The sequence below is a fragment of the Microcebus murinus genome, chromosome 18, assembly GCF_040939455.1.
Source record: "Microcebus murinus isolate Inina chromosome 18, M.murinus_Inina_mat1.0, whole genome shotgun sequence".
Classification (NCBI taxonomy): domain Eukaryota; kingdom Metazoa; phylum Chordata; class Mammalia; order Primates; family Cheirogaleidae; genus Microcebus; species Microcebus murinus.
In genome coordinates, this window is record NC_134121.1 from 28,088,169 (window position 1) to 28,114,154 (window position 25,986).

General features: G+C 38.4%; 1 protein-coding gene across 11 annotated transcripts in view; it reads left to right on the forward strand.

Annotated features, from left to right (window-relative positions):
- ACACA (acetyl-CoA carboxylase alpha) overlaps positions 1-25,986 on the forward strand; it is a 292,538-nt gene that overhangs the window by 81,023 nt on the left and 185,529 nt on the right. For all 11 annotated transcript variants that reach the window (XM_075994382.1, XM_075994384.1, XM_075994383.1 and 8 more), the window contains 2 exons: positions 12,293-12,425; positions 13,763-13,901. In XM_075994382.1, coding sequence (XP_075850497.1) covers positions 12,293-12,425; positions 13,763-13,901 — 272 coding nt within the window. The remainder of the gene's footprint in view (positions 1-12,292; positions 12,426-13,762; positions 13,902-25,986) is intronic.

Genomic DNA, 25,986 nt, shown 5'->3' on the forward strand with positions numbered 1-25,986 from the left:
AGCATACATGCTCAGAAGAGACATGCTAAGCCCCAACAGAAAGTAAAAACTAGGGCAAATTTGAAAATGTCCTGAAGTTTGAATGTGTTACCATACACTCCGCTCCCCCCAGACCTATGAACACAGTACAAAAACCTTATTGGCTTCAGGTGTTTTAGCATGATCCCTATCTAATCATTGGTTGACATCTAAGCTATACAGACATAAAGATGACTCCTCAGAGGCCAGGTTTAAACATAAAAACAAGAAATAAAAAGAAAAGGAGCAAAACTGGTATTAACTGAGTAGCACCTAAGTGGACACATAGGTACTACAGTAATAGGGTATTGGGCAGGGGGGAGCGGGGGGGTATATATATACATAATGAGTGAGATGTGCACCATCTGGGGGATGGTCATGCTGAAAACTCAGACTTGTGGGGGGAGGGGGGAAAAGGGAATTTATTGAAACCTTAAAATCTGTACCCCCATAATATGCCGAAATAAAAAAAAAAAAAAGAAAAAGAGCAGAGACATCAGTGGCTATACTGTGGGGGAGACAGACTTCATAGATTTAGCCGAGGCAAACGATTAAGCCAAGAAACAAGCAAACTGTAGTAACAACAACAACCTTCATGAGTAAAAGAAATCAGAATCCTGAGTTGCTACAATAAATTGTTTAATATGTTCAATTTTCAATAAAAAATGATAGGCCAGGCAAAGATAGAGGAAAGTGTGACCCATATTTATAAGGAAAAAAAAAGTCAGTAGAAACTATCTACAAGTGTTCCTTAGCAAAGGCTTCAAAATAGCTATTATAAATGTATTAAAAAAACTAAAGAAAACATGTTTAAAGAATTTTTTAAAACCATGACAATAATGAATCAATAAATAGAAATTCTCAAGAAGAGAGAAATGATGAAAAAAAAAATAGCAAATGAAACCAAACAGGATAACAGATGGCAAGTAAGCACATGCAAAAGATTTTTAATAGCTAATACTTATTAGCTGTTAGGAAAAATCAAATAGCTATTAGAAAGTTGCAAATTAAAATAACAATGAGATATCACTACACACCTATCAAAATGCCTAAAATAAAAAATAATGACAATGACAACTGTTTGTGAGCATGCAGAAAAATTGGATCATTTTTACATTGCTGGTGGGAGTATAAAATGATATAGCTACTCTGAAAATAATTTGGCACTCTTATAAAACTAAACAGTCACCATATGATCTAGTAATTTTATTCCTACTTATATACTCAAGAGAAAGGAAAGAATATGTTCACATAAAAACTTATGCATGAATATTCATGCCAACATTATTCACAATACTCACAAAGTGGAAACAACCCAGTGTCCATCAATTAACTGATGATGTATAAATAAAATGTTGTGTATCCATACAGTGAAATATTATTCAACCATAAAAAGGAATAAAATACTGATACATGATACAACTTTGAAAACATTATACTAAATAATGGAAGCCAGTCACAAAAGACCTCATATTTCCATTTATATGCAATGTCTGTAATAAACAAATCTATAAAGATAGTAGATTAGTGGTTTCCTAGGACTGGGGAAGGTGTTGGGGAATTGAGGTGTGACTGCTACTGGGTATAGGATTCCTTTTGGTGATAATAAAAATGTTCTAAAAATGATTGTGATGATGGTTCACAACTATGTGAATATACTAAAAACCATTGAATTGTACCCTTTAAATGGGTGATATGTATAGTATGTGAGTTATATCTCAATAAAGTTGTTAACAAAAATGTTTAAATGAGTTTAGCAAGATCACTGGCTATAAGATCTATAGCAAAGGTTAATCATATTTCTATATGCCAGCTAGAAATGAGCAACCCAAAAATGAAATTAAGAAAATAATTTTATTCACAATGTATCAAAAAGAATAAAATAGGAATAAACATATAACACAAAAAAGGTGCAAGATTGCAATTCTCTCTAAATTAATCTGTGTAACCTCTCACTGACTTGTTAATTAAAAAAAAAAATAAAAATAAAAAAAAATAAATTAATCTGTAAATTCACAGTACATATTAAAATCCTGGCAGCCTTTTTTTTTTTTTTTTTTTTGCTTTCTAGAATTTGACAAGCTGATATTAAAATTTACATGGAAACCCAGAGGACCTAGAATAGCCAAACAATTTTGAAAAAGGAGAGCAAAGTTAGAAGACTTATACCACCTGATTCCAAAACCTATAAAGCCACAGTTATAGATGACTATTAAGACTATATTAAGACTGTGTGACATTGCTTCAAGGCTAGGCATATAGATCAATGGAGCAAAATTTAGAGTCCACAAAGAAACGTTTAAATATGTGATGATCCTTGATCCAAGATTTCTCTGCTTGTAAAAGCTGTAATGTAAAACAGTCTTTCACAGTGTGTGCTGCAGTATAACTCAGACTGGTTGCAGTCAAGCCAGCAAATGCATCACTGTCTTCTGGATAAACTGCTATATCATCCTCGGTGCTTGGCATGTTACAATGCTGGGATCCATGTGGGCTTCTAGTTGGATTTTGTGCCAGGTATGTGTCTACCTTGGACACTCTCTATTCATAATAGATTAAAATGGGGATGCTTTGAATTTGGAGAAATGGATGGAGCTTTAGTATTACATAAAAATTGGAGCAGCATCTATGAAAGAGTAAGAACTCTATCTTTGCTTTTGGATCTGGGTATATGGTGTTAGTATTTGGTTGTTGTAGAAAGATCCCTTTGGTGAAAGACAGCATAAAGCTTATTACTGAGTGTGCCTCCTTAGTATTTTTTTCTGATATATTTGAGTGCAAAGCGGCCTGCTTTATTTTACACTCAGTGCTTTATTTGCATTTTGAATGGTGAACTTGTATAACAAGTTTCTTTTGGAAATGGCCTACATCTGTAGACACCTCGATGTGTGTAAAATCGAGCAGTTTCTACGTCTGTGGCTGCTGTAATTGTCTGAACAAAGGTTCCAGCGCTCTGTTTTTGAGACATGTTACTCTGAAGAGGTATAAAGATAGAAGGCTCTTCTGTGTCAGCTTGGTTCTTTAAGAGAAAAAGTAAACTTGACTAACTTAACAAACATTGGCACAATATGGAAAGGATGATGTAATACTAAAGTACAGACCAGAGAAAAACCCAGAAATTCCATTTTTTATTATGCTGGTTGTCATGTTTTGTGGCTTGATTGAGTCTTTTCAATTTGGGTTACCTGAATGACCTAAGATCAAGATTAAAAAAATACACACACACACACACACACACACACACACACACACACACACACAGAATGCCATGTGAAGGATTTGTCTTAATCATTTATCTTCTGTCTGATCATTTATCTTCTATTTATGCTCCAGGTCATTTGTATACTTCTGCTATGGAAGGTTATTCTAGACGGTTAATAGGTTCTCAGCATAGTTGGCATCTGATTATTAACTATTTCTATCCAGCATTTTTTTTTTTTTAAGATATGGGGTTTCCTTGTGTTGCACAGGCTGGGCTCAAACTTCTGGGCTCAAGGCATCTTCCTGCCTCAGCCTCCCAAGAAGCTGGAGTACTGGCATATGCCACTGTTCCTGGCTTCTAGCCAGCATTTTTTTTTTTTTTTGAGACAGAGTCTCGCTTTGTTGCCCAAGCTAGAGTGAGTGCCCTGGCGTCAGCCTAGCTCACAGCAACCTCAAACTCCTGGGCTCAAGGGATCCTTCTGCCTCAGCCTCCCAAGTAGCTGGGACTACAGGCATGCGCCACCATGCCCGGCTAGTTTTTTCTATATATATTAGTTGGCCAATTAATTTCTTTGTATTTATAGTAGAGACGGGGTCTTGCTCTTGTTCAGGCTGGTTTTGAACTCCTGACCGCGAGCAATACAGAGTGCTAGGATTACAGGCGTGAGCCACCGCGCCTGTCCTCTATCTAGAATTTTGATGGGAAACTTTTTCTTATGGTGCATGATTCAGGTTAGATATGATTCAGGTAAGTAATTCCAGTCCTGAGTACTTGTGCCAAGAAGTTGTCATTCTATAGATTCTAAACCTTTAGAATCTTCTGCCATTTTGTTTTCTCTCAATAGAAGGGGGAAATATGGCATGTATGTAATTTAAAGGTAAAACGAGGAGATGATACTGTATAATATTCAGCCATTTTTTATTTCTTAAGGATCTGTCTGTGGCAAATTTGCTTTCATAGTAACATATGTGTCCCAGTAGTCTTTCTAGGCAGGATTTTTCTTTCCTGTTTAAACTAGGTTAGACCTCCAAAATATTTGTCTGGGTGTCTTTTCCTTTTAAGGATTTTATCCACATCTTTTCAATATCTCTTTTATACTACCTCCATTCTCATTCTCAAGCTTTGGTGAATAAAAGTTTAGGTGTATTTGGCCTGAAAATTATAATTACGGCTCCCACTTTGTTCAGAGTTACTTAATAGTAACATGTTTCCTTTCTACTTGCTTTCTTTCTCTCTTGACCTGCTTTCCGCTGTCTTGCAGTCTGATAATCAGTATCATTTGTTTTGATTGGGTCTCAGAAATTACCTATTTAGGCTGTGCTATCCTCCTCCCTCTGGATTTCATGACCCCATTATGTTCTGGCTTAGTTGTCCTGATAAACTTTGTCTTCTTTTTGCGCTGGGCCTTCCCTGTCATGTGCTCCTGGCAGCCAGGAGAGGCAGTGGAGCTTTTCTCTGGTGACTGTCAGAAGAAAGTGACTGTTGTTGAAGCATGTTTGCTACAGCTAAAGCAGAGCTGCTAAGACCTATTTTCTAGTTATGCATGTTTTTACATTTCTCCTCCTCCTCTCAGTCCTTCTGGGAAACCAACTAATTCTGTGTTTAAACCAAGTGTAGGGGGAAAATGCAAAAAGGGAGAAGGTGGAAAAATGTGGAAATCGGGGACAAAGCACACACACACAAAAGACTGTATAGTTGGAGGCTATCAGGAATACTCTAGTCTGACTGAAGCAGGGCCAAGAAGTAGGCATAGGATCTCTTGTCCCCCTGGGTTTTAAGCAGCTGCAGGAGGCAGAGGAACTGCGGCTTGTGTTTACAACACTGAAATCTGAAGAAAAAGCTTCCATTCCTTGGCTATCTTGATATGGAGGGTTCTCTAGAGGAAAATGAGATAAGATATTACATGCTTCAAAGGTAAGTTTTAGGGTGCCATTTTGGGCAATATATACCTTTTCTTTTTCTTTTTTTTTTTTTTAAGAGATAAGAATCTCACTCTGTCACACAGGCTGGAATTCAGTGGTGTGATCATAGGTCACTGTAACCTCAAATTCTTGGGCTCAAGCAGTCTTCTCACCTCAGCCTCCTAAGTAGGCAGCTAGGATTACAGGTGCATGCCATCATGCTCGGCTAATTTTTAAAAGCTTTATTTTAGAGATGGGGTCTTGCTATATTGCCCAGGTTAGTCTCGAACTCTTGGCCTCAAGCAATCTTCCTGCCTCGATCTCCCGAAATGTTAGGATTACAGGTATGAGCCACTGTGCCCCCCTTATACCTTTAAAAAACAGTAAGGCACTTATAGCGAAGCCTTGGAATTTATTTGATGTGATCATTTTTTTTGTCTCTATAAAAAAAAATGAAGGCTTTTTTTTAAGGAACCGAATAAAAACTGGTATATTTGCTCCTGAATTTCTAAACTTTTATTTTACATTCAGACTTTGAACAAAAGATACCGGTGCCCATGTAAGATAATATAGCTATGTTGAAAGCAAGCACCCCTGCTCAGACCTTGCTGTGCTATTATCATTAAGGGATTGCAGTCTATGTCAAATACACTCTGAATTTGGCTGGTATTTCAGGAGTGAAATCTCTTCAACTGTTGGAAAGGAAAGATATTTGTTCTTGTAGTGTATAGCATCCTGTTGAAGGTAGTTTTACAGAGAACTTTTTTAGAATGTGTCTTGTGGGGCCAGGAGAGATGCCTGCTGCAATTGTTCTGGCATGTAGCCAGACTAGAGTTGTTGAGAATGCCAAACTCCCTTACCCTGGGATCTTTCTTTTTCTTGCTATTAGAAGTCAGGCTGAAGAGGAAATGAATCAGGCCCCCTTGGGCCTTCTTTAAGCCTGAGCCTCCCAGCAAAGGATTGATAAAAGACCTGAATGATTTGCTTGACAGCAGACATTAAGAGTCCCTCTATTATCTTTTTGGTTTGTTTGTTGTTTTTGTAATCTGTAGTTTTACTTTTGAACAATATTACCTCAAAATTAAATTAGAAATAGGCAATAAGAGAAAATAAAAAACACTGAGTTGGCAAAATATGTCTTTAGAACAATCACTTTTCCTTTTCCCTACCTCTTCTGCCCTTTTGGGGGAAAACCAAGCAAAACTTCCGCTAATAGTCAGAGGAGTAAAAAAGCAACTAAGATGGCTGGGCACGGTGGCTCACATCTATAATCCCAGTACTTTGGATGGCCAAGGCAGGAGGATCACTGGATGCCAGGAGTTCAAGACCAGCCTGGGCAACATAGCATGACCCTGTCTTTACGAAAAATTTAAAAAAATTAGCCAGGGGTGGTGGCATGCACCTGGAGTCCCAACTACTCAGGAGGCTGAGGCAGGAGGATTGCTTGAGCCCAGGAGTTTGAGGTTTTAGTGAGCTATGATGAAACCACTGCACTCTAGCCTAGGTAACAGAGTGAGACCCCATCTCAAAAGAAAAAATAAATGTAACTGAGAAACAGGCAGGTGTGGTGGCATGTGCAAGTGTTTTATGTATGTACATGTATAAATATATATAATATAAAAATATTTTATATATGTATAGAAACGTGTGTGTATATATATGTACTTATGTATGTAGCATCTGAAAGCTTGTATCTTCACTGAAATTCGTATGTTGAAACTTAATCACCATGTATCAGGAGGTAGGGCCCTTGGAAAGTTGTAAGTCACTGCTGGGATTAATGCCCTTATAAAAGAGGCTCCAGAGATCTGCCTTGCGCCTTCTACCATGTAAGGACACAGCAAGAACAGACCCCTAATTTGCCAGTGCCTTGATCTTTCCAGTCTCCAGAACTGTGAGAACTAAATTTCAGTTGTTTATAAGCCACCCAGTTTATGGCATTTTGTTACAGCAGCCCATGTGGACTAAGCAGTATATATATGAAGTTTTGGTTTTTTATGATTAAATACAACAGGTAATCTGTCCATATTTTTCTTTTTCTTTCCTTCTCTCTCTCTCTCTTTTCTTGATAGGGTCTCTTTCGCTCTGTTGCTCAGGCTGGAGTGCAGTGGTGTAATCATAGATCACTGCAGCCTCAAACTCCTGGGCTCCAGTGATCATCCTGCCTCAGGCTCTTGAGTAGTTGGGACTACAGGTGCACACCATCACACTAATTTTTTTTTTTTAACTTTTTTTTTTTGTTGTTGTTGTTGTTGTTGTTTTTTTTTGAGACAGAGTCTCCCTTTGTTACCCAGGCTAGAGTGAGTGCCGTGGCATCAGCCTAGCTCACAGCAATCTCAAACTCCTGGGCTCAAGCGATCCTCCTGCCTCAGCCTCCCGAGTAGCTGGGACTACAGGCATGCACTACCATGCCCGGCTAATTTTTTTTGTATATATACTTTTAGTTGGTCAATTAATTTCTTTCTATTTTTAGTAGAGACGGGGTCTCGCTCAGGCTGGTTTCAAACTCCTGACCTTGAGCAATCTGCCCGCCTCGGCCTCCCAGAGTGCTAGGATTACAGGCGTGAGCCACCGCGCCCGGCCTTTTTTAACTTTTTGTAGAGATGGGGTCTAGCTGGTGTCGAACTCTTGTTCTCAAGCAATCCTCCCCTTTCAGCCTCCCTAAGTGCTGGGATTATTATAAGCATGAGCCACCACTGCCAGTTGTACATATTTTTTCAAGGAGGTAACTCTTCTGAGCAGTTTTTCCTCCTTCAATTTGAACAGTCACCTAGGCAATTCCCTTCTCTTTTCTTCCATGTTGGATCCTCTTTTGCCTTCATCCTTTATCTTCCTTTTTCTTGATTCACTCCATCCTTTTGGAAGACATCATCTAATAGCTTTTTGAGAAAAGGTAGGTGAGAGGTAAAGATTTTGGGATCTATCTTTATACTTGGGCCCCTTGTTTTCATCATGCTGCCTCACTTCTGCCCTCAGCTGTGCGCTGGTGCATAACCACTTCCCTCATGCTACTCCCATGCCCCGCTGTATCTGAGGCCTCTGTGGTTCTGCTCCTTCACAGGTTAACTTTAGTAAATTTAATTTCTGGCTGGAGGTGGAGAAAGAGTAATTGTGTAGCTGCAGGAAAAGCTGGAGGGGGTCCTGATACCTGGAGTGTTTCTATTCCAGCTGCTTTATCTTGCCCTGTAGTCTTCTGTGGTGGCAATAACCCTTGAGCCTTTGTGGGTGTGCTAAGGGAATCAACTTGCTGCTTATTAGCTGTGTGTGTATGCAACTCCAGGTGTATAGAATTATATAATCATAATCCTTGGTTCATGATGCACTTATCGTTGGTCCATGTGTGGCCCAGTATTACTTATTTGGTTTGCTATTTAGCTATTTTAAAGAATGATATAAAAGAGTGGTGCATGCCTGTAATCTCAGCACTTTGGGAGGCTTAAGTTGAGAGGATTGCTTGAAGCCAGGGATTCAAGACCAGCCTGAGCTACATAATGAGACCCCCCTATCTCTACAATTTTTTTTTTTTTTTTTTTTTTTAATTATCCGGAGGTTGTTATCCTAGGTACTCAGGAGCCTGAGGTGGGAGGATCACTTGAGCCCAGGAGTTTGAGGTTGCAGTGAGCTGTGATCGTGCCACTGCACTCCAGCCTGGGTAACAGAATGAGACCCTGTCTCCCCCAACAACAACAACAACAAAAAGAATTTAAAAACCCATCACCTAAAACAAAAGTAGGTCTTGGCAATAACCTGCACCTAGACATATGGTGTCTTTTCCTCAACCCTTCTCCCTATATCCCTCAACTCAGATAATCCTTTTCCTTAATCACATATTCTCTTATTTTCCTTTTTATATTGTTTTATTGTATCTATGTATATCTCTTGAAAGTATGCATATTTAAAACTTTATAATCTGCTTTTAATTTTATAATCTGTATATAATGTGCTGTATATAATATTTTTGGACTTTTTTTATGTTAACCCTTTGCACTTGGATGTCAAGTGTGGATAATGTAGAGTGGATAATGAGAAAAAAGCAAGCGAGTGCAAAGGGTTAATTATGTATCTAGATACTTATATTGTGAAATATATAGTCTTTGTCCAGTTTCCTGACACACAGTTTCTAAAACCTTAGGACTCTCTTAAGTAATAAGTGCCTTTCTGTATGCTAATGAGATGACTGGTGAATGGAGAATTCATGGATAGCCTTTGGATAAGGACTAGTTGCCAGGGAGCCAACCCTGTGATTATCTGGTTGGAACTTTCAGTTGGTCACCAGTGGCCATCAGTATAATTAATTATGCCCATGTGATGAAACCTTCATAAAAATCCTTGAACTATGGGGTTTGTAGAGCTTTTTGATTGCTGAACACAGGGAGGTGCCTGGAAAGTGGTACACCTGTAGAGGGTATGGAGCCTCCACACCCTTCCCACATGCCTTGCCCTATGCATCTCTTCCATCTGGCTGTTCATCAATATCCTTTGTAATATCCTTTATAATAAATGGGTAAACATAAGTATTTTCCCAAGTTCGGTGAACTGCTCTAACAAATTTAACCAAATGCTAGGACGTTGTCACGGGAACCCCAATTTATAGTTATTTGGTCAGAAGTACAAGTCTTACAACCTGGGACTTGGAATTGACATCCGTAGTTTGGTGTGGGTAGAAGTCTTGTGGGACTTAACCTGTGGGATATGACACTATCTCCACACAGATAGTGTCAGAATTGAATTGAATTATAGAATACCCAGCTGGTATATGCTGCAGGACTGCTTGGTATGTGGAGAAAACTCCCCATGCATGGGGTCACAAAGATGTTCTATGTTGTAACAGTATATTGGAAGGTAAAGTTTGTTGTTTTCCTTCAATATTTGACCAAAGTCTCTTGTTATTTTTAATAATTTGTAGAATCTTTTGTGTTTTTTATGTAAATGATGGCATCATCTGCAAATAATTGTTTAATCTTCTCCTTTGTAATCTTAATTTTTTTTTCATTTTATTTCACTTTCTAGGACCTCTGACATAGAGTTTTTACATTTACAGATTTTCTAAAATTAAACCATCCTTGCATACCTAGGACAAACTCAACTTTTTCATGAAGTAACATTTTTGAGTAATATTTTGCCCATTTTTGCAAACAGTACCTTAGTGTTTTAGGATGTTTCGGAAATTTACATCTATAATCATGAGTAAAATGGCCCTGGAATATTCCTTTCATGTAATATCTTTGTTTAGTTTTGTTATCAATCTTACTCTAGCTAGGGAGTTTTCTTTCTTTTTCTATTGTCTGGAAGTTACTGTCTGGTAGATGACTGCCCTAGAACTCGTCTTTTAAACTATCTATACCTGCTATTTTCTTTGTGGGAAGATTTTAATCATATTTTTTTATTTTGAAAAGATAACTTATTGCAGTGTCGAGGTTAAATTGTAGGGGAAAGGAAGAACAGATGGGAATAGGAAAAGAAAACAGCTATCTATCAAATAGAGTATAAAGGAGCTTATATCCGTTATCTTACTTAATCCTCAAAACACTCTTTGTGAGGGTCTTATCAGTCAAGGTCCAATCACAGAAAAGAAACTGCACAAACTATAATAAGACAGAGGGCATTCAATAGTGCTTAGAAGAATAAAGAACCAAAAAGGGATGCTGAGGTAACCCAGAGTTAATAACTAGAGGAAGCAACTATCACCCCTAGGGCTGGGAGAACAAAAGGGTAGAGTTAGTGTTACTAGAATCTCAGAGCTTGGTGGAGGGCCCTAGGATAGGGGGCTTGTGCTTGGACCTTGGGGAGTAAGCTTTGAGTTGGTTCTCAGGTCCCAGAGGAGAAGGCCTGGCCTGACAGATGATTGATAGGCCCAAGCAGCATAGGCCAGAGGATGAGTGAGCATGGCAAGGCTGGTACTCTGCCTGGGAGCTACAATCCACTGCTGCTGGTACCTCTAAGGCTTTTCCTGGGAGTTAGAGGCTGAAATTAACTCTCTATTACTGCTGGAACAATGCTGATAAGAGCTGGAAAACAGGAAGAAAGTCCCTTTTCTTACATTTCTGCCTTCCCATTGGCAGAACTGAATAGGAAAAAGCTAGCATAGGAGTTTTGGAAATGAAGTTTGCAGATTCTTAGCCCCATTGTCACAAAGCAGAGCATAAAAAGATAAGCATGGAGCTGAGAGACAATAGGTAAATAACTGGAACAGTGACTATTACGCATATTTTACAAAGAAAACACTGGAGCTGAGCAAGATTAAATTATTTGCCAAAGATCACTGGAGCTATTTAATGAATAGATCTGGAATTTAAACCCAGACCCATGCTGTTCCTAATACTATATTTCATCTAATCTAAGGCATTGATTGTTAGAAGCACTATCATTTTATGTGCCACTAAAAAAAAAAATAAATACAGTACTGCCAATTAAGTACAGTAAAGATTAAGTAAAGCATCAGGGCCAGGTGCCAGTGCTCACACCTGTAATCTTAGCACTTTGGGAGGCTGAGGCAGGAGGATGACTTGAGGCCAGGAGTTCAGGACCAGCTTGGGCAATACAGGGAGACCCTGTCTCTACAAAAAAATAGAAAGGTATTGTGGCATGTGCCTGCCAGCATCTTGGGAGGATAAGGTGGGAGGATTGCTTGAGGCTGCAGTGAGCTGTGATCATACCACTGCACTCCAGCCTGGGCAACAGAGTGAGACCCTGAAATTTTTTTTTTTTGTTTTTTTTTTTTTTGAGACAGAGTCTCACTTTGTTGCCCAGGCTAGAGTGAGTGCTGTGGCGTCAGCCTCGCTCACAGCAACCTCAAACTCCTGGGCTCAGCAATCCTACTGCCTCAGCCTCCCGAGTGGCTGGGACTACAGGCATCCGCCACCATGCCTGGCTAATTTTTTGTATATATATTTTTAGTTGGTCAATTAATTTCTTTCTTTTTTTTTTTTTGGTAGAGACACGGGGTCTCGCTCAGGCTGGTTTCAAACTCCTGACCTTGAGCAATCCGCCCGCCTCAGCCTCCCAGAGTGCTAGGATTACAGGCATGAGCCACCGCGCCCGGCTGAAATTTGTTTTTAATTACAAAAAATGTACTGTTATAGGCATGGTAGTGAAAAGCTGGTCTCCAGGGCATATAAATGGTACAAAGAAATCCGGTGTATAGACTGTAATGGTTTCTCTATTTTTATAGGTCCAGCATGTCTGGTTTGCACCTAGTAAAGCAAGGTCGAGACCGAAAGAAAATCGACTCTCAGAGAGATTTCACTGTGGCTTCTCCAGCAGAATTTGTCACACGCTTTGGGGGAAATAAAGTGATTGAGAAGGTAAGTTGCAACTTGCTAAATTATTTTGTCAAAAGTACTTGAAATTTAATGCCTAGATTTATTTTGTAGAATTGCTCAAAATTGATATTTAGATTTGCAGAGACTTAACCTCTTTGTGCAGAATTGCCCTGTCTGCCCAACTGGCATCCTGTTAATATAATTTCACTATTTTCTGTAATATGTATTTATCCCTGATAATTTAGTCATACTTAATTAAAAAGATGGACTAGTGCTCATAAAATTCTTTTTGAAAGATTTTGTGGTTTTACAGGGTAGGGCTGCGCTGATCTGACAGGGGTATAAAGAATTGATTAGCTTGGGTGCTGGTGAGCGATATTATGCCACAGCATTGGTTTGAGAACTAAGGGAGTAGAGAGATTTTCAGAAGAGATGACTTAAACGTTTTGATACACTGTGACTTACTGGCTTCAACTAGGTATTTGAGATACTTAGGGGGAGATATACCACATGAAATACTTAAAGAGATTTCAGGTATTTTGAAATGTAATTCTGTGTCACTTTTATCTAAAACATGTCAGAGCTGAGAGGATGACTTGGTTGAAATAGCTTGCAATGATTAAAAGATTAAGAGATAGAGACCTATATTTCTACTCTTAAGGGTATTGCTTCAGCACTGTCCTTCCAATAAAGATAGAGTATGTATTAGCTTATGTTATTCTCAGAGGCATGATTCTAAGATAGGTAAGGAGATGAAAGGTTTGTTTATAGAGAAGTCTCAGGATTAAGTGATTCTTCTATTGTTTTTCTTGTGACCATTCTTTCTGAGGCAGTCTTTATAATTCTAAGGCATTGGGTTACTGATTTTGTAGAGAAGTGATTGATGCCAGGGTTTTTAAACATGTTTAGGACTCTGCACTTTGCTTTATTCCAACAGAGAATATGCATGACATGGTGCATGGTGCATGAATGGTGTATGACATGGCGCTGTTTAGTCTTCTTCTATTCCTTATTTGATATAATACATTATCCCTCTGAAGTTTGTTTTCTTCTCTTCCCTAGTAATAGGTATGGTGGTATGGTAAAACAATCCACCAATTTACAGGATTTGAGCGGTTGTGAATTTTTTCCCTTCAGGAAATAAAGTTAGAAAGCAGTAAGTTTTACCCGGCATGTATTAAAGCACTTGCTTAGCAAACAGTTTAAAATATGGTTTAATCATGGGGGAGCGGGTTCCTAACTTCTTAGACTAGCCACAAGAATTCCTGGTTGAAAATCTGACTTTATCAGAGAAAGATGAAGCTATAAAAATTCTCTCATCTCTTTTCATCATTGTCTTTCTTTTCTGCCTTTTCCTCCACTTCCCATCCCCCTCCCAGGTTCTTATTGCTAACAATGGCATTGCAGCAGTGAAATGCATGCGGTCTATTCGTAGGTGGTCTTATGAAATGTTTCGAAATGAGCGTGCAATCCGATTTGTTGTCATGGTCACACCTGAAGACCTTAAAGCCAATGCAGGTGAGTTGATAGCATTATGAAAGGATCATGATCAAGCATAAAATACAGCTTTTAAGTAGGAGAATGTTAACTTAGGAGGATTCCCAAATGCAGGATTTTTCAAATGAAAACCTTTAAAAAGAATTTCTCTTTAAAAAATGTGAATAATAGGTATATAAAAGTGGTTATACTATAGTTAACTGCAATATAAACTCCTGTGTTCCTAAGGGCAAGTACATACAACTTTAACAAAAATGTTGATTTGAACTTTCAAGTGTATGCCTTTTCCGTTGTTAAATATTTGCCCTGCCACATACTTTGGCATGTGTAAGTAGAAAGATTTGGAAGGAAATGCTGTTTCCCTTATGAGTTATGTTTAATTATGAAGAAACTTAGTTTAAGGTTCTTTTTTTTTCTCCTCCTCCTCCTGAAGGAGAGGGATCCAAGTGGGACCCAAGTGGGTTTCACATAGCTCTTCAGCATATTCCCTACTCAGTCCTCTAAGAGTTGTAGATGAAGATTATTGGTGTGAAAGATGTGGCTAGTCTTTCTTCTCCATACTTTTTATCACTATGGTATAATCTCTTAAGGTGAAATACTCACCAGATAACATTAGCTCTTTAAAGAGCTATTCTTATAAATCTATTTTGGTCTGTATATGTTCTCTCTGTATTGAGACAATCATATTAAAAATTTTCTTAAAGAGTAAAGGTTATTATGTCATCTTATTTAGTAACATAGAAGTCAATAATTTATTGGAAAACAGATATTATGTGAACTCATTTAGATGCATACTTCATATCTCTGAGTTACAATTTTTATACCTGTAGAGGGAAGATTATAAAGTCTGTTTCACTGGATAGTTGTAAAGATGAGGTTATCTATAATAAATATAAGAAGGCTTATATGGTTTCTTTTTCCCCATCCATCCATTCATATCTACCTGATACTCCAATTAATTCATTTAGTGAACATGGAGACTCACAACTGAATAAGATGTGATCTTTTTCTAGGAAACAATTTCAATAGAATGAGGTATGTGCTATAATAGAAACATGCACAGGGTACTGTGAGAACATAGAGGTGAGATATCTAACTCTTGGGCACAGGGTTGAGAGAAAGCTATCTAAAAGAGGTTATGCCTCTCCAAGAATGAGTAAGAGTTAGTGAAGCAATCATGGGACACGAGTGTGTACCATGCAGAAAGAACAGCCTATGCAAATGTATGAAGGTGTGACATGAATGGTTTTCTGGAAATTACAAGTGGCTTGTTAAAATATAAGATATGATCTAGCATTTGTCAAGAGGAGGCCTTGTTTTCCATCCTCAAAAGCACAGACTTTATCATTTTAGGAATGTGTATGTGTATGTGTGTTGACATTAAAGGATTTGCATTTAAATGGATGAGTTTTTTGATTTTTTTTTTTTTTTTTTTTTTGAGATGGGGTCTTGCTCTGTCACTCAGGCTAGAGTACAGTGGCATCATCATAACTTACAGCAACCTCCAACTCCTGGGCTCCAGCTATCCTCCTGTCTCAGCCTCCTGAGTAGTTGGGACCACAGGCATACACCACCACATCTAGCTAATTTTTTTTGTTTTTTGTAGAGATAGGATCTCACCGTGTTGCTCAGGCTGGTCTTGATGTCCTAGCCTTAAGTGATCCTCCGCCTCTGCCTCCCAAAGTGCTAAGATTACAGGCATGAACCACCATGCCCAGCCTGATTTTTTTTCAACTATATAAAAGTAGAAGAGTATAATGAATCCCTTCCCATCTAGCTATCATTCAATATCAATAATTATCAACTCATGGCCAATCTAGTTTTAGCTATACTCTCACCCCCACCCTCACAATTATTTTGAAACAAATATTTGATATTATATTATTCCATCTATAAATATTTCTGTATGACTCTCTAAAAGATAGTTTCTTTAAAAAAACAATTAGATGGATGATTCTGTTAGCATTGTAGAAGAAGAAACAAAATATTGTTTGAAGAAGAAACTAATACAGGACATATGATGCTATGATGATGGGACTGAGGATAGAGAAGAAAGGAAGGGTTTAGAGAGATGGAGGTAAAAATAGCGAGATTTGAAGAAGAGTTAATGCTGACAATTGGGTTTCAAATTTGGTTGACTAAGCAGATACTAGTACCACCAGCTAAAATAGATAATATAACAAGAAGAACAAGGTGGGTTTTTTTTTGTGGGGATATGAATTTAGTTTATAATACTTGTGGTGAATGTAAGTCCTATAAATCCTGTAAAAAGTTGAATATATCCTTCTAGAACTTAGAGATGGAGATTCTGACATGTGCATTATTGGCCATTAAGTGGTAAATCCAATACTACATCCCAGAAAAACAGATAGAAAATGAAGAGAAGAGGGCTAAGAATGGGATTTTATGGAAAACTAAAAGTTAGGGGTAGACTGAGAAAGATAAGCCCAAAAACAATATTGAGAAGAAATAATCAGAGATAGGAGAAAAAAGAGAAAAGAGAAGCAAAGAGAAAAGGTAATTTCAATAAGAAAGGGTCAAATGTGTCAGTAGTCCAAAAACAACAGACTAGGAACTTGTTCAGGAATTAAATCATTGGTAACTTTTGCAAGAATAGTAATCACTAGAACAATATAAGAACATGGAGACTAATATAGGATGTTAAGGAACGAATGGGAAGTGATATGGAGATAGCCAATGTGGACTAGTTTTTTAAAAAAATTTTAGATGAGAAGAAGAAAAGGCAGTAACTGAAGAGAAATTCAGGGTCAAGGGACAATTTTTATGTTTTAGAATGAAAGAGACTTGGGAATGTTTATAGTCTGAGAGGAAAGAGCCAAAGTGTGGAGAGGGGTTGAAATACAGGAGAGACCTAAGGGGATGGAAGGAAATGGGGTCAAGAGTACAAGTGGACAAAAATTTGCATGTCTTATGGACAAGAAATTATATTTCTTGGCATTTATACTGAGGGAAAAAATCAGTAATAGGGGCAATATATTCGTACAAGGGTATTCATTGCATATAATTATATTTAAAAATAGAAACTGGGAATAATTTAAGTGTTCAACATCAGTGGATTAGTTAAGTAAAATGAACTATATTAATTCCATGAAATACCATACAGCCATTAAAAAATATTTTGTGGAATGACATTAGTATGAGAACGTGTTTTGATAAATTTCTGTATTATTACTGTATAACAGAAATACCACAAATTTATCAGCTTTAAACAATATTTATTATCTCATAGTTTCTATAGGTCAGATCATGGCTTAGCTGGGTCTTCTGTTTCAGGGTTTCATAAGGCTGCAATCAGCTGTTAATTGAAGGTGAGGTTTCATCTGAGGCTCGAGTTGGGATGGATCTGCTTTCAAGCTCACATGGTTATTAGCATCAATTTTTTGTGGGTTGTCAGACTAAGGAGACTTGATTGAGTCTCAGGGATTGGCTGGTTCTTAGCCAAAGGCCACTTTCACCTCCTTGTCATGTATGCCATCCCAAAATGACTGCTACTTCAAAGCCAGCAAGGGAGAGAGTCTCCTGATGAGATAGGTTTATTCTTAGATAATATTATCATGGAATTGACATCTTATCACCATGGCAGTATTATCTTGCCTAGAAGCAGCAAGTAACCAATCCTGCTCATACCCAAGGGGAGGAGCTTACAGAAGGGATGAATACCTGGAATTTGGAATCTTGGGGACACCTTAATGTCTGTCCACCACAATTGCTAAGGAAAAAGTCAGCTATAAAAGGAAATTGATAGCATAATATGATAATAGAAAAAAAATACATTGTGTATAGTATAGGAAAAAAGGCTGTAACAACATATACCAAAATAGCAAATAGTAGGCTGGGTGTGGTGGCTCATGCCTGTAATTCTAGCACTCTAGGAGGGTGAGGTGAGAAGATCACTTGAGTCAGGAATTTGAGACCAGCCTGAGCAAGAGTAAACCCCATCTCCAAAAAAAAAAAAAAAAAAAAAAAAAAAAAATAGAAAACTCCTGGGCGTAGTGGCACATGCCTGTAGTCCCAGTTACTCAGGAGGCTGAGGTAGGAGGATCACTTGAGCCCAGGAGTTTGAGGTTGCAGTGAGCTATGATGACACCATGGCACTGTAGCCTGGGCAACAGAGTGTCTCAAAAAGAAAAAAGAAAAGCAGTAGTCATTTTCTTAGGGAGTAGAATATCGGGGTGTTTTAATTTTTAATCTCTATTTGTGTTTCTACTTTTTTCAACTTTTTACATGAAATATATATACATTTTACAATTTTTATTTTTTTTAATTTTTTTGAGACAGAGTCTCACTCTACTGCCCGGGCTAGAGTGCCATGGCGTCAGCCCAGCTCACAGCAATCTCAAACTCCTAGGCTCAAGTAATCCTTCTGCCTCAGCCTCCCAAGTAGCTTGGGCTACAGGCATGTGCCACCATGCCCGGCTAATTTTTTCTATATATTTTTAGTTGTCCAATTAATTTCTTTCTATTTTTAGTAGAGATGGGGTCTCACTCTTGCTCAGGCTGGTTTCGAACTCTTGACCTTGAGCAATTCTCCCTACTCGGCCTCCCAGAGTGCTAGGATTACAGGCATGAGCCACCGCACCGGGCCACATTTTCAATTTTTAAAAACGTTATTTAAAAAGTTAGAATGGGGGGGGGGCGGAGCAAGATGGCGGACGAATAACACCGCCAGACAGAGGGTCTCTGCAGAAAAGACCGATTCTAGCAGAAACTAGAGGAAAGAAGCAAGAAGACGAGCATACAGCGGACAAGGGCCGGAAGGAGGGGTACCTGAGACCCCGGGAGACTCCACGGGAGGAGGCTGCGGAGGAGAACTGGAGGCTGAGACCACCGGAGCAGCCCGGAGACCAGCGGCAAGGGCACCACCTAACACCTCAGAAACTAAACAAGGTGTGTGAATACCCAAACAATAACCTAAGGAAAGAAACAACAACTGATCGACATGGGAAGAAATCAGCGAAAGAACTCAGGAAATATGAAGAACCAAATGGAAAACACACCCCCAAAGAGGAGCACCAGCCCCCTAGAAACGGACACCGACCAAAATCAGGCAACCAATATGACAGAAGAGGAATTTCGTATGTGGAACATAAGAACACTCACCCAGCTGCAACAACAACTCAACAACCAACACCAAGAAACCACAAAAAGTCTCCAGGATATGAGAAAAGAAATAGACACATTGAAGAAAAGTGTAACCGAACTCCTGGAAATGAAGAATCAATTCAAGGAACTACAAAATACAGTGGAAAGTCTCAAGAACAGGGTAGATGAAGCAGAAGAAAGAATCTCAGAGCTTGAAGATAACACCCTCCAATTAAATAAATCAGTCACAGAAATAGAGCAGAGAAACAAGAGAAAAGAGCAAAGTCTACAAGAGCTGTGGGATTATGTGAAAAAACCTAACGTGAGGGTCATAGGTTTAGCCGAAGGGGAGGAAGACAACACTCAAGGGCTGGACAAGCTTTTTGAAGATATAATAGAGGAAAATTTCCCAGGCCTTGCTCAAAATCTCAATATACAAGTTCAAGAAGCCCAGAGGACCCCTGGGAGATTCAATGCAAACAGGAAGACGTCACGTCATGCAGTCATCAGACTGACCAAAGTATCAACTAAAGAGGCCCTTCTAAGAGCTGTACGACAAAAGAAGCAAGTGACATACAAGGGAAAGCCAATTCGAATAACATCAGACTTCTCTAATGAGACTTTACAAGCAAGGAGAGACTGGGGCCCCATTCTCACTCTTTTGAAACAAAACAATGCCCAGCCTAGAATATTATTCCCTGCAAAACTAAGCTTCATATATGAAGGAGAAATAAAAACATTCTCAGACAAGCAAAGGCTCAGAGAATTCACCAAGACAAGACCAGCCCTACAAGAAGTACTTAAAACAGCGTTATGCACGGAACATCATAATAATAATCCACGGATATAAAAACAACCAAAACCCAAAGATATTAAAGGCCAGATATTACAATGGCTCAAGACAGAAATCATAGCAACAACATCCAACCCAACAGAATGATCAGTAATCTACCTTACCTATCAGTTCTCTCAATAAATGTGAATGGCTTAAACTCTCCACTCAAGAGACATAGGCTGGCTGAATGGATAAGAAAATACAGGCCAAGTATATGCTGTCTTCAGGAAACACATTTAACCTGCAAGGATGCACATAGACTAAAAATAAAAGGGTGGAGATCAATATTCCAAGCAAATAGAAGCCAAAAGAAGGCTGGTGTGGCAGTTCTAATTTCAGACGATTTAGTTTTTAAACCAACAAAAGTAGTAAAAGACAAAGAGGGTCATTATATAATGGTGAAGGGCACAGTCCAACAAGAAGAGATAACAATTTTAAATATATATGCACCCAACTTAGGTGCACCCAGATTCATAAAGCAAACCTTACTGGAGCTAAGCAAATGGATTAATAGCAACTCCATAATCGCCGGGGATTTCAACACCCCACTGACGGCACGAGACAGATCCTCCAAACAGAAAATTAATAAAGAAATAATGGACTTAAACAAAACTCTAGAACAATTGGGTCTGACAGACATCTACAGAACATTCTACCCAAAATCCACTGAATATACGTTCTTCTCATCAGCTCACGGGACATTCTCTAAGATTGACCATATCCTAGGACACAAAGAAAATCTCAAGAAATTTAAAAAAATAGAAATCATACCATGTACCTTCTCAGATCACAGTGGAATAAAACTAGAAATCAACCCTAACAGAAACTCACATTTCTACACAAAAACGTGGAAATTAAACAACCTCCTACTAAATGATTACTTCGTAAATGAAGAAATCAAGACGGAAATAAAAAACTTCTATGAAGAAAACGACAATGGAGAGACAAGTTATCAACTCCTCTGGGACACAGCTAAAGCAGTTCTGAGAGGAAAGTTTATCTCCATAAATGCCTATAACCAAAAGGCAAGAAGATCACAAATAGACAATCTAATAAAACGACTCAAAGAGCTGGAAAAAGAAGAACAGACCAACCCCAAACCCAGCAGAAGAAGTGAAATCAACAAGATCAAATCAGAACTAAACGAAATTGAAAACAGGAAAGCTATTCAGGAGATTAATAAAACAAAAAGTTGGTTCTATGAAAAAATAAACAAGATTGACACACCGTTGGCTAAGCTAACGAAAAGCAGAAAAGAGAAATCTCTAATAAGCTCCATCAGGAATAAAAAAGGAGATATCACAACTGATCCCAAAGAGATACAAGATACAATTTATGAATACTACAAAAATCTTTATGCACACAAACTGGAAAATGTGGAGGAAATGGACAAATTTCTAGAAACACACAGCCTCCCTAGGCTCAACCAGGAAGAAATAGATTCCCTGAACAGACCAATCTCAACAGCTGAAATAGAAACAGCAATTAAAAATCTCCCTAAAAAGAAAAGTCCCGGTCCAGATGGCTTCACACCTGAATTTTACCATACTTACAAAGAAGAACTAGTACCTATCTTGCAGAAACTATTCCACAACATGGAGAAGAACGGAAACCTCCCCGACACCTTTTATGAAGCGAATATTACTCTGATACCAAAACCAGGAAAGGATGCAACAAAAAAAGAAAACTACAGACCAATATCCCTAATGAATATAGATGCAAAAATTTTCAACAAAATCTTAGCTAACCGAATCCAGACACTTATCAAAAAAATAATCCACCACGACCAAGTGGGCTTCATCCCAGGGATGCAGGGATGGTTCAACATACGTAAATCTATAAATGCAATTCACCCCATAAACAGAAGCAAAAACAAAGACCACATGATCCTTTCAATAGATGCAGAAAAAGCTTTTGACAAAATTCAACACCCTTTCATGATACGAACACTTAAGAAAATAGGCATAGAAGGGACATACCTAAAAATGATACAAGCCATATATGACAGACCCATAGCCAACATCATACTGAATGGGGAAAGATTGAAATCATTCCCACTTAGAACTGGAACCAGACAAGGCTGCCCACTATCTCCCCTTCTGTTCAACATAGTGCTGGAAGTCTTGGCTACAGCAATCAGACAGGAAAATGGAATCAAAGGTATCCAAATAGGGGCAGAAGAGATCAAACTTTCACTGTTTGCTGATGATATGATATTGTATCTAGAAAACCCCAAGGATTCAACCAAGAAACTCCTGGAACTGATCAATGAATTTAGTAAAGTCTCAGGATACAAAATTAATACACAGAAATCAGAGGCATTCATATACGCCAACAACAATCTAATTGAGAACCAAATCAAAGACTCAATTCCCTTCACAATAGCAACAAAGAAATTAAAGTACCTAGGAATATATTTAACCAAAGAGGTAAAAGACCTCTACAGGGAGAACTATGAAACACTGAGGAAGGAAATAGCAGAGGATGTAAACAGATGGAAATCCATACCATGCTCGTGGATCGGCAGACTCAATATCATCAAAATGTCTATACTACCCAAACTGATCTACAGATTCAATGCAATACCTATTAAAATCCCATCAGCATTCTTCACAGATATAGAAAAAATAATTTTACGCTTCGTATGGAACCAAAGAAGACCCCGAATATCAAGAGCAATTCTAGGCAACAAAAACAAAATGGGAGGTATTAATATGCCAGATATCAAACTATACTACAAAGCTGTAGTAATTAAAACAATATGGTATTGGCACAAAAACAGGAATATTGACCAGTGGAACAGATGTGAGAATCCTGATATAAAACCATCCTCATATAGCCATCTCATCTTTGACAAAGCAGACAAAAACATACGCTGGGGAAAAGAATCCCTCTTCAATAAATGGTGCTGGGAAAACTGGATAGCCACCTGTAGAAGGCTAAAACAGGACCCACACCTTTCACCTCTCACAAAAACCAACTCACGCTGGATAACAGACTTAAACCTAAGATATGAAGCTATTAGAACTCTAGAGGAAAAAGTTGGAAACACTCTCCTAGACATCGGCCTGGGCAAAGAGTTTATGAAGAAGTCCCCAAAGGCAATCACAGCAGCAACAAAAATAAATAAATGGGACATGATCAAACTACAAAGCTTCTGCACAGCCAAAGAAATAGTCATGAAAGTAAACAGACAACCTACAGAATGGGAGAAAATTTTTGCATCCTATGCATCCGATAAGGGACTGATAACTAGAATATACTTAGAACTCACGAAAATTAGGAAGAAAAAATCAAATAACCCCATTAAAAAGTGGGCAAAGGACTTGAACAGAAATTTTTCTAAAGAAGACAGAAGAATGGCCAACAAACATATGAAGAAATGCTCAACATCTCTAATCATCAGGGAAATGCAAATCAAAACCACAATGAGATATCACTTAACCCCAGTGAGAATGGCCTTTATCAAAAAATCTCCAAACAATAAATGCTGGCGTGGTTGCGGAGAGAGAGGAACACTCCTACACTGCTGGTGGGACTGCAAACTAGTTCAACCTCTGTGGAAAGCAATATGGAGATACCTTAAAGCGATACAAGTGAATCTACCATTTGATCCAGCAATCCCATTGCTGGGCATCTACCCAAATGATCCAGTGACATGCTACAAAAAAGACACCTGCACTCGAATGTTTATAGCAGCACAATTCATAATTGCAAGGCTGTGGAAACAGCCCAAGTGCCCATCAATCAAAGAATGGATTAATAAAATGTGGTATATGTACACCATGGAGTACTATTCAGCTCTAAGAAACAATGGTGATATAGCACACCTTATATTTTCCTGGTTAGAGCTGGAACCCATACTACTAAGTGAAGTATCCCAAGAATGGAAAAACAAGCACCAGATATATTCTCCAGCAAACTGGTATTAACTGAGTAGCACCTAAGTGGACACATAGGTGCTACAGTAATAGGGTATTGGGCAGGTGGGAGGGGGGAGGGGGGCGGGTATATACATACATAGTGAGTGAGATGTGCACCATCTGGGGGATGGTCATGATGGAGACTCAGACTTTTGGGGGGAGGGGGGGAAGTGGGCATTTATTGAAACCTTAAAATCTGTACCCCCATAATATACCAAAATAAAAAAAAATAATTAAAAAAAAAATAAAAAGTTAGAATAGAGCCAGGTGCTGTGTTTCAGACCTGTAATTTCAGCTACTTAGAAGCTAAGGTAGGAGAAGCACTTGAGGCCAGGAGTTTGAGACCAGTCTGGGCAACATAGTGAGACCCCATTTCTATAAAAACAAAGTAGAAAGGATTACCATATTAGTGGTAATGAGTTAAGGGATAAGTATTATGGATGATTTTTCCTTTTTCCCCTAATCTTTCTATTATATTAATTATTTTAACAGCTTTATTGAGTATAACTTATAGGCCATAAACGACACATTTTTAAAAGTGTATAGTTCTGTGAGTTTTAGTAACTTTTTACCATTGTCCAATGATCACTGTGATCCAGTTTAAAACAATAATTATTTTTGTGATTTAAAAAATGATAAAGGAGCCTTAGATAGAGTTGGTTATTAACATGAGGAGAGGACTTTATGCTCTGAGACTAGAGGGAACTGGGCAAAATTGACAGGTTAAGGGTGAGAATGGTAATAATTAACCCATTGCATTATTTATTTCATGATAGTTATTGGAAAAGTAAGAAAGGTGGATGATTAGGTGAATCCATAGTAAAGAATTGAGTACTCTCTTTTGAGGGGAGTTTTTTTAAATTTATTTGTGAATATTCTCTCTATCATCTCTGGTGGTAGTTGTGGAAACTTTGAGAGCTAAGCGATGAGGGAGAGTACAGGTTATATAATCAGTGAGCTTTCTTCTTCTGCTTCATAGGACTTCTCTTGTTTTTTTGAGACAGAGTCACGCTTTGTTGCCCAGGCTAGAGTGAGTGCCGTGGTGTCAGCCTAGCTCACAGCAACCTCAAACTCCTGGGCTCAAGCAATCCTGCTGCCTCAGCCTCCCATGTAGCTGGGACTATAGGCATGCGCCACCAATCCCCGGCTCATTTTTTTTCTCTATATATATATTAGTTGGCCAATTAATTTCTTTCTATTTATAGTAGAGACGGGGTCTCGCTCTTGCTCAGGCTGGTTTCGAACTCCTGACCTCGAGCAATCCGCTCGCCTCGGCCTCCCAGAGTGCTGGGATTACAGGCGTGAGCCACCTCGCCCGGCCTACTTCTCTTTTCTTTACTGTCTACAATAATGACAATAGAAAATTTGATTGGTATAGAACTCTGAGTTCTTATTGGCGGACAGTAGCAATATTTTTGCAGAGTGTGTGTGTGTGTGTGTGTGTGTGTGTGTGTGTGTGTGTGTGTGTGTGTGTGTGTGTGTGTGTAAAGGATGTAGGTCAGCATCCTTTACATCCTCTGCTATAGTAGGTATACCTAGACAGATAACTTCCTCTCTGGGGCTGCTGAACTACAGAAAAGACTAAACCACAATGGAAAAGTTGGATAGATTCAACTATATAAAAATTTCTGTTTGCAAATAGAAAAAGAGAAGAGAAAGAAAAAGTTAAAGATAACCGATCATCTGGAAAAACATATCGGTAGCAAAGAGTTTCTACCTGTGATATAAGAAAAAGGCACCTCTCGATAGGAAATGAACAAAGAACATGAATAGGTAGTCCATAAAAGAAGAAATAAAAAGTAACAATAAACATATGAAAAGAGATTCAGTATCAATAATAATCAAAGAGAGGCCGGGCGCGGTGGCTCACGCCTGTAATCCTAGCTCTCTGGGAGGCCGAGGCGGGCGGATTGCTCGAGATCAGGAGTTCAAGACCAGCCTGAGCAAGAGCGAGACCCCGTCTCTACTAAAAAAAAAAAAAAAGAAAAGAAAAAAAAAGTTAATTGGCCAACTGAAAATGGAAAAAAAAAAATAAAGGAATAAAAAAAAATTAAAAAAAAATAATCCAAGAAATATAAACCAAAACCATGGTAGATTTTTTTTTAAACTTACAAGACTGGCAAAATTAAAAAGATTGGTGACACCTAGCATAGGTGAGAATACAGGCTATTTGATGCCCATTTTACTAGTGTGAGTCTGAAAATGTGAATACCTTTTGGCCTGATAGTTTTACTTCTAGAAACAT